This window comes from Hyperolius riggenbachi, chromosome 7, assembly GCF_040937935.1.
Source record: "Hyperolius riggenbachi isolate aHypRig1 chromosome 7, aHypRig1.pri, whole genome shotgun sequence".
Classification (NCBI taxonomy): Eukaryota; Metazoa; Chordata; class Amphibia; order Anura; family Hyperoliidae; genus Hyperolius; species Hyperolius riggenbachi.
In genome coordinates, this window is record NC_090652.1 from 24840617 (window position 1) to 24852715 (window position 12099).

A 12099-nucleotide genomic window follows, 5' to 3' on the forward strand; every position below is an offset into this window, starting at 1 on the left:
ACAGAAAATGCAGACCGTCTGGCTCAAATTAAAATGAATCAATCCTGGATTGGAAACGACTATGCAACACTCCCGGACCCCAACCAAGTAACATGAACAATGACCATCTGTGATGGGTTAGCGTTGCCGGTCCCTGTTTATTGAACCTCTCATATTTATTACATTTATGACTGCATGGCGGCAAAAAGCATTGCTATATCCGCACGCTTTTTGTCCTCATGCAAGGCCTGGGTTGTTGTGTCTCAAAGCGTGGCCTTCTCCTCCTGCGCCTCCTCCTGTTACATCACGTGTGCTGCTGCTGGGTTAGCGTTTCCGGTCCCTGTTTATGGAACCTCTTATCTTTATTACATTTATGACTGCATGGCGGTACAAAGCATGCTATCCGCACGCTTCTTGTCCTCATGCAAGGCCTGGGTTGTTGTGTCTCAAAAAGCGTGGCCTTCTTCTCCTGCGCCTCCTCCTGTTCCATCACGTGTGCTGCTGCTGGGTTAGCGTTGCCGGTCCCTGTTTATGGAACCTCTCATCTTTATTACATTTATGACTGCATGGCGGCAAAAAGCATTGCTATATCCGCACGCTTTTTGTCCTCATGCAAGGCCTGGGTTGTTGTGTCTCAAAGCGTGGCCTTCTCCTCCTGCGCCTCCTTCTGTTACATCACGTGTGCTGCTGCTGGGTTAGCGTTTCCGGTCCCTGTTTATGGAACCTCTCATCTTTATTACATTTATGACTGCATGGCGGTACAAAGCATGCTATCCGCACGCTTCTTGTCCTCATGCAAGGCCTGGGTTGTTGTGTCTCAAAAAGCGTGGCCTTCTCCTCCTGCGCCTCCTCCTGTTCCATCACGTGTGCTGCTGCTGGGTTAGCGTTGCCGGTCCCTGTTTATGGAACCTCTCATCTTTATTACATTTATGACTACATGGCGGTAAAAAGCATGCTATCCGCACGCTTCTTGTCCTCATGCAAGGCCTGGGTTGTTGTGTCTCAAAGCGTGGCCTTCTCCTCCTGCGCCTCCTCCTGTTCCATCACGTGTGCTGCTGCTGGTGCTGGGTTAGCGTTACCGGTCCCTTTTCCTGGAACCTCTTCTCTGTATTACATGTATGACTGCATGGCGACAAAAAGCATGTTACCTGTGCAAAGAAACATGACATTTTCCACATTTAAAAGACAGTTTTTCCTTTGAAACTTTACAATCAATTTTCTCAAAAACTATAAGCTCTTTTTCAAATATTTTTTTTCCTCTTGTACCCACTCCCAAGGTGCACATACCCTGCAAATTTGGGGTATGTAGCATGTAAGGAAGCTTTAAAAAGCACAAAAGTTCGGGTCCCCATTGACTTCCATTATGTTCGGAGTTCGGCGCGAACACCCGAACATCGCGGCGATGTTCGTCGAACGTTCGCGAACCCGAAAATCTAGGTGTTCACCCAACACTAGTTGTAGGCCCTAGAGTGTTTATGGTGGAATCTGTGAACCTCCTTCAATAATAAGGGCTCTCAGGAGACCATTCTCTCCCATCTATGATATTGAAGCATTCTGTTCTGTGCATCTAATCTATCTTTCCACAAAATAAATGGTGAAAATGGTCTGAAGGCAATCCTTTGGTGTTTATCTTGTCATAGACTATATTTACACTACACCTCACCTCTTTCCTTCTAATTTAGCGGCATGGGCTGACGTGTGCGTCCAATCAAAAGCTCCAGTACGAGTGTCCTTCCATCTGCTTGTCTCCATGTTACATTTCTCATTGAGCTTCAGTATAATGATGTCCTTGAAGATATCACAAGCTGAGTAGAGATGATGGATGGGGGAACCATTACTGACATCAATCAAGACATCTCCCTTCACAAAACCTGCAGGGTTGGTAAAACAGTCTATTAAATACATCAAAACCATAAAGCTATTAAAATAATAAAAAAGCCATGAAGCTGTTAAAATAATAATAATAAAAAAAAATGTCTGATACATGTTTTAGCAATGGCAGTGACTCGTGTTCCGTTTTCACAGTACAACATACCTCCCAAATTTTTGAGGTAAGAAGGAGGGGCACTTTAAGACACGCCCCTGAAAGACCTCCTACCACGCCCCCAACACACCCCTCACCATGCATATCACAAAGAATTCAGAAAGAATTTAGAAACAAAAGATGTTGTTTTATCATTCAAACCACACTGGTCCTTTCTATCACTATCAGTTTTTCTTCATTATAACATTTGAAAATAAGAACTATATCAATGTATTTGATGACAATAAAGTTTAGAGTCAGTTAAACACATTTTACAGTAATAAAAAATACATATATTTACATAGATCTGTACATCAGTCGTAAAAGAGGGACACATGAGGGAGAAAGGGGGACAGAGGGATTTGGTTCTTAAAGAAGGACACTCCCTCTGAAAGAGGGACAGTTAGGAGCTGTGGTGCTCATCACATAGCAGTTTAGTAGCTGAGCAGAGCTGACAAGTGACAGTGACAAGCCTGGTTGCCCTCTGTTACAGTCATATGTCTGTCTACCCTACTCACACTACACAGATCACTGCACTGAACAGTTCTACACACACCATCCAATACTATAAAACCTAACTGTCTCTGCGTACACTCCTGTCCGTGTGTCCTTGGGGTCCGTGCTTTTGTGCTACTGCGCATGTGTGCAGCACAGACAGCTGTTGGAACAGGAGGACGGGGCCAGGGAGCCGAACGGCTGCGGGTATGGAGGACGGGGTGCGCATGCATGCACATTAACATGTGGCAGTGGCGGCGGTGAGAGACAGACCTACAGCTTGTTTTTAAACGGGCTTAGGTCTACTAGTAAACCCTATAAAACACTATGCTGGTTAAAGTGACACTGAAGCGGAAAAAAAAACCTCATGATATAATGAATTGGTTGTGTAATACGGTTAATTAATAGAGCATTAGTGGCAAAGAAAATAGTGTCATATTTTTTATTTTCAGATATATAGCGTTTTTTATAACATTGCATCGTTCACGAATAATTGCAGTTTCCACAATACACTCAGCATTTTAAATGATTTCACCGAGCAGGCTAATGAACCTTTGAACTTTTCTTTACAGACAAAAAAAAAAACATAAACAAAGAAGAAACAATGAGAGACATTTGAGAACTTCAAAAGGCAGTGCTTTCCGCGACTTTATAAAGTCAGACAGCTCACAGGACAGAAGCTTCTTTGCCTCGATAACAAGTGAAGTTTCTTAACACTCCCTGGAAACAATATAAGACTCATATCTGTGCTGATTATGTGTTATTCCTTAGCAGTACTACACATACAAATCATTATGTCATAAGCTTATTTTCACTTTAGATTTCCTTTAAATGAAAGCGGAATATAACCCTGCATTTCAACTTTGCTCTAAAACATTATTTACAGCATATTATATGCAACCAGCATATTTTTTTTACTAGACCAGCATTGAAAGGGTTACACACAGAGCTTTAAAGTTTCATGGAGAGAAATGCTGCCACATCCGAAGTTTAGATAGATACATTTAAGTAAACACAATGTAAAAAGTGTGGAATGTGGCACACACTCTGACTGTGCAGGAGCTCCCTGACACAGAGAGAGAGTGAGTCACATTCCTTACTTGTTACATTGTGTTTACTTAAATGTATCTATTTAAACTTCGGCTGCTGCAGCTTTTCTCTCCACAGAACTTTAACCGATTCAGCACCGCAGTGCCGAAAATCTCATTCATCCGAGCAACGTTCACCTCCCATTCATTCGCCTATAACTTTATTGCTACTTATCACAATGAATTGATCTATATCTTGTTTTTTCTGCCACCAATTAGGCTTTCTTTGGGGGGTACATTTTGCTAAGAACCACTTTACTGTAAATGCATTTTAACAGGAAGAATAAGAAAAAAACTGAAAAAATTCATTATTTCTCAGTTTTTGGCCATTATAGTTTGAAATTAATATACACTACCATAATTAAAATGCATGTATATTATTTGCCCATCTGTCTCGGTTATTACACCGTTTAAACGATGTCCCTATCACAATTTATGTTGCCGATATTTCATTTAGAAATAAAGGTGCATTTTTTCAATTTGCGTCCATCACTATTTATAAGCTTATAATTTTAAATAATATAATAACATATTCTCTTGACATGCATATTTAAAAAGTTCAGACCCTTGGGTAACTATTTATGTTGTTGTTTTTTTTTTTTAATTGTATTTATTTTTTTTAATAAAAAAAGTGTATGTGGGTAATTTTTGGTGTGGAAGGGAAACTGCTAATTTTAAATGTAAAATAATATTTTTTTTTTTTATTAAAAATGTATGTGGGTGCAGTTTACTATTTGGCCACAAGATGGCCACAGTGAAAAAAGTCCTGGATGCGAACGATCTCGCATCCAGGAACTAAAATGCTGGGGAGAGGTTTCCTGGGGGCAGAAATACTGCGCTCTCTGGAGAGAAAGCTTCGGTATTCCTGGGGGGAAGTTAGATCGGTGAATGGGAATTATATTCCCATTCACTGATCGGGGGGCTAGCGGCTGGCAGCAGGAGCGCGCGCGGGGGCGCGCCCGATCGTGCGCACGAGTCGGCGACAGCAGCAGTGCCTATCTGGACGAGAAAGCTCATCCAGATAGGCCGAACCGGTTAAAGCTCTGTGTGTAACCCTTCCAATGCTGGTCTAGTAAAAAAAAAATGCTGGTTGCATATAATATGCTGTATATAATGTTTTAGAGCAAAGTTGAAATGCAGGGTTATATTCTGCTTTAAAATACCTTAACAATGTTCCTAATCTCTCCCTGTATCAGTGCACATAGCTCTGCCTAACTCTGTCTCTCCTCCTACATACAGAACTTAAAAAGGAGTAAGGCCCCGTTCAGACTGCAGAACGCAGACCGCAACGCATGCGGACCGCAACGCGTACGAACGCACGCCATCCGCGTTCGTATGCGTTGCGTGGCTGATCCCATCACTGAAAAGTGAATGGGACAGCCATGCGTTTTTACAAAAAATGCGTGCAGCATGCGTTTCCGGACCGCACAGGTCCGGAACGCATGCAGTGTGAACATCAGACATTGCACTCTATGCAATGTCTGATGTCGTGCGTGTTGGCCACCTGCACGCGTTTCCAAAACGCGGCTGGAAACGCGTGCAGTGTGAACGGGGCCTAACTAGTTCCTCTCTTCACTCCACTATTTATCTGCCTAAGATGGGATCTCTTGTAATCGGTTTCTGGACCTTGCACAACATTGTAAATGCTTTGCTCCTGCAAATGCCCATTCCCACTACTCTACGAAATCTGCCTTGTTTCTTGCCCTTCATTTTTGCCAACAAATATTCAGGGATACTGTAATAAAACTGCATAGAAAAACATGGGACCTTTTCTTGCGAACATTTGTGGTAAGCAAGAAGGGACAAATTCACAGTATGATTTATCTTTAAATCCTCATCTGCTCATCCCTGTAGAAAGTATGCTGTGAAATTCACAATCGTGATGCAAAATCGTAATTCAATGTTTTAAGCTTCTGTTAAATAATTTTGCATGTAATCGTAATTAAAATAGAAAATTTTACATTGACTTATGATTTTGCAAATAATCCTCTATGTGAAAAATAAAATATGTTTTTTCATGTCCATTGGCTTCAATTAATTTGAGAAAATTGAATTTATGCCTATATATTTTGGCATCTACTCATCTATGGCAAAATGTGCTCAAGACGTGTTTGTGAATCTTGTGAATGTAATTTCCTGTAAATAACGCAAAACCAAGATTACATGCAACATCGTAATTGGGATCGTAATTGCAAAACTCATGGGAAAATTCCCAAAAGCAAAATTATTCATTATCCATTACAATCAAAACTACAAATAAACAGGAAAAAACAGCAGTTTTTTTTTTTATCATTCTTACAACCTGCACTGTAAGCAATGTCCAGAGAGCGACCTTTAGAATACTACCAGTAAAATACTAGCTAAGAAATCTGGGACTCTCCCAGTAGGTCTTCAGCAACACCTTTCTCTGTCATTAAAAACACAGGCATTAGTTACATGTATTTGCAAAAACACAAGTCTTTTATCTAACGTCCTGTATTACCCATTCTTCCAGCTGGATAGCATACTGGAAAGGCTGTTGCCTTTGATATGGGATTTGTGTTCAGCCAAGCTCAAGACGGTAAGGAGTCTCTGTGCAAGGTTCCATAATGACCGTGGTCGCTTGTGGAACACACCTTAAAGGGGCACTATGGTGAAAAATTGTAAATTTTAAAATATGTGCAAACATGTACAAATAAGAAGTACATTTTTTTTCCAGAGGAAAATGAGCCATAAATTACTTTTCTCCTATGTTGCTGTCACTTACAATAGGTAGTAGAAATCTGACAAAAGTGACAGGTTTAGGGCTAGTTCATCTCTTCATAGGGTATTCTCAAGGATTTATTTATTTTCAAAAGCACTTAGTGAATGGCAGTTGCTCTGTCCAACTGGCAAAAACTGTGTAGCGAGCAGGGATGCTGACCAGCATCATTGTTTAAATCCTTTTTAGGGAATAACTTTATAAAGAATAAAAGCCTTGCTGATAATCCCCTATGGAGAGATGGGCTAGTCTAAAACCTGTTGCTTCTGTTAGATTTCTACAACCTACTGTAAGTCACAGCACCATAGGAGAAAACTAATGTATGTCTCATTTTACTCTGGATAAAACGTACTTCTTATTTGTTCATGTTTACACATATTTTAAATTTTACAATTTTTCGCCATAGTGCCCCTTTAAGTGGCTGCAGCTCTGACACTTTGAGTCTGCCAGGAAAAAAATGTGGTATAAATGTTTTGTGTTGTGTCTTGTCTAGTTTAGTGCCCCAAAGCAAGAAAGGAACCACAAAAAATAAACCTACCAGTGATATATAGTATATATAACACATATGTAAGAATTCCTGTGATATACATACCAGAGCTGAACATGTAATGAAAATTCATCATAGGGAATTTCAAAGTATCATCTGCAAACGCCATGTCTGGCTTATCAGAGTAATATGTCTCAAGGTGATCTCTAGAGTCAAAGCCATGTTTATGGTAGAGTTTTTTTGGTCCACAATCCATTTCGTGAGGAATGAGGATCTTCTCCGTTTTTGGTTTCTTACTTTCCACGTTGGTGTTCACTTTATAGTCATCCAGCAGCAGGTAGATACACCTATTACTGTTTGGTTAAACATCTTCCTGTAACTGTGTCTGACACTCACAAGCCAGTCACAGGATTCAGCTGACTGAGATGTATGTGATAATAAATAATGACAAATGATAATAAACTGTAACAATCGGTGTCAGCACGCAGAGAGAATCTGATTATTGGTGATCTGCAGTATCACCAAGAATACAGATCTATACCTGATTATGGATGATCTGCAGAATCACCAATAATACAGATATAGTGCTAACCTCTGGAAACCTCTAGATAAATATATGGTGAGTGTTTGGTGTAACAGTATGACTTTGAGCAACCCAGGTGACCCTAAGCAGTACAGAAGAGACTGCTATGGAGAGTACAGAAACCTTCCAGCAGCCTGAGACTCTCCAAGGGGAGGAGTCAGACTGAAGGTAGGAAGGAACAGAGAGTGAGTGACACCTGAAGGTGGATGTCACTGACTGATCTAGGAGACTATCTCTTAGGTGGAGAGAGATAGCTCTCGAGGTTGGGCAAGCCAGGTCGGCAACACACAGACAGATAAAGTACAAAGACAGAAGGCTGATTCGGTATCCAAGTCAGGCAGGGTTTGGCAACGAGATATCAGATATGCATGGTACCGAATCAGAAAGCAGAGGGATAGTCAGGAAAGCAATAGGTCATAACAAATATCAAACAATGCCTAGTCTTGGGTGTGAGGTCCGTGGTCTCTACACCCTGGAACTAGTCTGATGTATAACAGAATGATAACACAAGTTCCCTAGTCTTGGGTGTGAGGTCCGTGGTCTCTACACCCTGGAACTAGTCTGATGTATAACAGATTAATAACACAAGTAATCTGGCTCAGTGTGAATTCCCAGGTCCTCCTGGTTCAAACACACTGTTGGACCTGACTAAGGTCTAAGTGCTTCCACGTAGTGATCGCAACGGCAGACAACCAGCAACTGACAAGCAAGCTGTATATATAGTTGCAGGACTCTGCCGCCCCGCCCGAACCACTCAGCTAATCAGGAGTCCAGCAGGAATCAGCTGATCATCCTGATCAGCTGACACATCTCCTGCTGGCATAAAGGTCCTGACTTCTGGTGCGCGCGTGCGTAGCCCTAAACCTGTGTGAACTAACAGGCTCAGCCACACCAGCTGCACGCTGCTGCGTGCAAACCGCCGCGCTGGACGCGGAACCAGCCGCCTTGCTGTCAGTACATGCGGCGGCTTTTCCGCGCTCTGCCATGTCACTAGATGCACGCTTCCGCGTGCAGACCGCCACCTTGGACGCGGAATCAGCCGCCTTGCTGCCAGTACACGCGGTGGCTTTTCCGCGTTTTCTCACAGTACCCCCCCTGAGAAGTGGACTCCGGACATCTCCTACCCGGCTTCCCAGGATGCAAGTTATGGAATTCCTTTTTCAACTCCTCTGCGTGCATACGACAGTCTGGCACCCAAGTTCTTTCCTCTATGCCATACCCCTTCCAGTGAACCAAATACTGCACGGAGTTCTGCACAAGCCGTGAGTCCAGAATCTTCTCAATTTCATACTCGGGTTGGTCATCAATCAACACAGGGGGGGGGAGGGGGGAGAGGAATCCACGTGCACTGCTGGCTTGAGCAAGGACACATGAAATGATCTCACACCTCGCATGCTGGTAGGGAGATCAATGGCATAAGTGACATTATTGATTTTCCTGGTTACTGGAAAAGGACCCACAAATCTAGGACCTAACTTGGGTGACAGTTGCTTTAGAGCCAAATGCCACGTGGACACCCAGACCAAGTCTCCTGGAAGAAATTCCCATTCTATGGAACGTCTCTTGTCAGCCTGTTTTTTCTGGTTCTGAAAAGCCCTCCCCAGATTTCTTTCAACCATTCCCCAAATCTGTTTCAAAGACTTCTGCCAGTTCTCCAGTGCTGGAAACGGAGTAGAAGCCACTGGCAATGGGGTGATTTTTTCACAAATTTCACAAAAAAGAATCCGGCCCCTGCTGGGGACCGAGAAGGACGAATATAACCCTTAGCTAAAATTTTCTCAGATGTATTCTTGCATGGCTAGTAGTGGATGATTGGTGTCAGGACACCTTCTGGGGAAAAGGCACAGGAAACAAAAAACACGGGAGCCCAATAGTGTAATATGTTTAGTCAAAATTGTCAATGTAGAAGATAAGAATCTACTCACAAGAGTGGGTTGCAAGGGGGCAACCGACCACAGGAAGCAGGTGGAGACAATTAACCCGACTCCACTCGGGGAGGTCACTAAGGACCTGGATGCGGTCGCTCTCCTTGGAAAAAAGAGGGGAGGCAGATGTCCACCGTGGTGTAAACCACATATGTTCTGCCTCCACCCCTCACACGGGTATCGTATGGGGGCTAGGGATGCACTAAATGGTTTAAAGAGGCGCCCTGGTGGTATATAAAAGCGTTTAAAAGCAGTTTAAAACCGAGAAAGGTTTTGAGGTTGCTTACCTCAAGGACGACAAATCTTTGTAGGGACAAAATATTTTATTGGTAGCACAGGCAACGCGTTTCACGGGTCTGAGCCCGCTTTCTCAGGCCAATAGCAGTACCAGGCCAATTGAAATAGCAAGCTAAGGGAGCCTCTAGTCTTGCATGGCTAATTTCTCTGGCCCAGATAGATTATAGAGATAACCTCTAGGGGGCATACAACCAGACCTGAGATCAATGGGGCAATCAAAAGGACGGTGTGGAGGAAGTTTATCGGCTGACTTAGGACAAAACACGTCCGCAAATTCTAAATACTGATCTGGCAATCCCTCCATGTGAATATTGGTTTCACCCAAGGTTACTTTCTCTAGACAATTATGATAACAATGGGTAGACCAGCTCGTTAGCTGACTTGTAGCCCAATTGATCTGAGGCGAGTGAAGTTGTAACCATGGCATACCAAGAATGATCGTGGAGGTTGTCATTCGCAACACTAGAAACTGTAAATTCTCTTTATGTAACACCCCTACCGTAACCCTTAACTCAGGGGTCTGAGACAGAGGGTGGTTACTCTGCAGGGGGGAATCGTCCACTGCAGTGACCAGAATCTGTTGTTTCAACTGGGAAATTGGGATCCCCAATTTCTTAGCAAATTTGTAATCCATAAAGTTGGCTGCTGAGCCAGAGTCAACGAAGGCCTCAGTGGTCTCTGTCTTATCCTTCCAAGATATAGTACAAGGGAGGAGCAAACGCTTATTGTCTAGAGGCAAAGACTGTTTGGGACAACTCTGCACTATATGACCCACCTCTGCACAGTATAGACAGAGCTGCTCTGTTTCTCTGCGCCTCTGCTCCACCCGGGACAATTTCGACCGCCCAATCTGCATTGGTTCTGGTGGAGATTAATCGGGTGGAGATGAATCGGGTTGAGGCGCGGCGTAGGAAACATATCTCACATCGTTCCTACTCCGAGTCTGCCTTTGATAACGTAGGCAACGATCAATCCTGACTGCTAATGAAATGGCCTCATCGATAGACTTTGGTTCGGGGTGACCCAATATTAAATCAGAGACCGCGTCTGAAAACCCTGACAAAAAACAGTCCAGAAGTGCGAATGAGTCCCATCTAGCTGAAACTGCCCACTTCCTGAACTCAGCTGCATAATTTTCCACCGGACCCTTGCCCTGCCGTAACGTCTTGAGCTTCCGCTCAGCGGTAGAGGCAATGTCCGGATCATCATAAATTATAGCCATAGCTTTAAAAAATTCCTCAACCGAGGCTATAGCCTCATTCCCTGGCTGAAGATTATATGCCCAGGTCTGGGAATCCCCTGACAACAGAGTCTTAATAAACGTAATTCTCTGTGCCATGGTTCCAGAAGAATTAGGTCTCAACTCAAAGTATGACAACACTCTATTTCTAAAATTCTGGAAGTCAGATCTGTGACCAGAAAACCTTTCAGGTACAGGCATACGTATGTCTGTGCTAGGAGGAGATCGCACTGTGTTCACAGCCGTCTGAAAGACTTGTACAGACCCAGATAATGCGTTGATCTGAGTCTGATGACTGTCCAGCACTCGGATGAAAGTTTCCGCCAAGGTGGTGAGTGCATCAAGACGGCTGTAAAGTGCATCCATTTAGGTTTGGTCTGCCGTTCTGTAACGATCGGTGTCAGCACGCAAAGAGAATCTGATTATTGGTGATCTGCAGTATCACCAAGAATACAGATCTATACCTGATTATGGATGATCACAGAATACAGATATAGTGCTAGCCTCTGGACACCTCTAGATATATATATGGTGAGTGTTTTGTGTAACAGTATGACTTTGAGCAATCCACCTGATGAACAGGTGACCCTAAGCAGTACAAAAGAGACTGCTATGGAGAGTACAGAAATCAGCCGCCTTGCTGCCAGTACACGCGGCGGCTTTTCCGCGTTTTCTCACATAAACTAAGTATAGTATATTCTGGCGTATAAGACTACCTTTTAACCCTTGAAAATCTTCTGAAAAGTCAGGGGTCGTCTTATACGCCGGGTGTCATTGATGCTGAGTGATACTTCCTATCCTGTTATATTGGTAGGTGAACAGAGGCGCCAGAAGGATAAAAGTACATAAAATTTTTTAAAAATTGCTGGGAGGAAGTGGTGGACTCACCTCCGTTAAAGCAGACACCAAGGACTGTAAATATATAGATATACACATCGCAACGTGTTTCGCGGGCACAGCCCACTTCTTCAGGCAATAAGCAGGGGATAAACAACAGCAATTCAGTTATAGCAAGCAGAGCACCTCTGTGACAGTCCACCACTTCCTCCCAGCAATTTTTAAAAATTTTTATGTACTTTTATCCTTCTGGTGCCTCTGTTCACCTACCAATATATTTGAGTCCACCCCAGGTGGAGGGGTGATCTACCCCCTTTCTTCCTATCTACAGAGAGCGACTTCTTAATCCCGAGTGAGGACAGGTCTAATCTCCTCACCTGCCTAATAAGTGGTTACCTAGGTGGT

The 12099-nt window shown here is 43.2% G+C and overlaps 1 protein-coding gene across 2 annotated transcripts in view; it reads right to left on the minus strand.

The window, feature by feature from the left end:
• The window catches only part of LOC137524164 (indolethylamine N-methyltransferase-like), a 543463-nt gene extending 536340 nt beyond the window's left edge, over window positions 1-7123 (minus strand). For both annotated transcript variants that reach the window (XR_011022638.1, XM_068243738.1), the window contains exons 1-2: window positions 6918-7123; window positions 1643-1850 (exon numbers count right to left, since the gene is read on the minus strand). Coding sequence is in view for 1 of the 2 variants with exons in the window: in XM_068243738.1 (XP_068099839.1) it covers window positions 1643-1850; window positions 6918-7068 (359 nt within the window). In the remaining variant the exon portion in view is untranslated. The remainder of the gene's footprint in view (window positions 1-1642; window positions 1851-6917) is intronic.
• Window positions 7124-12099: the final 4976 nt, after the last annotated feature.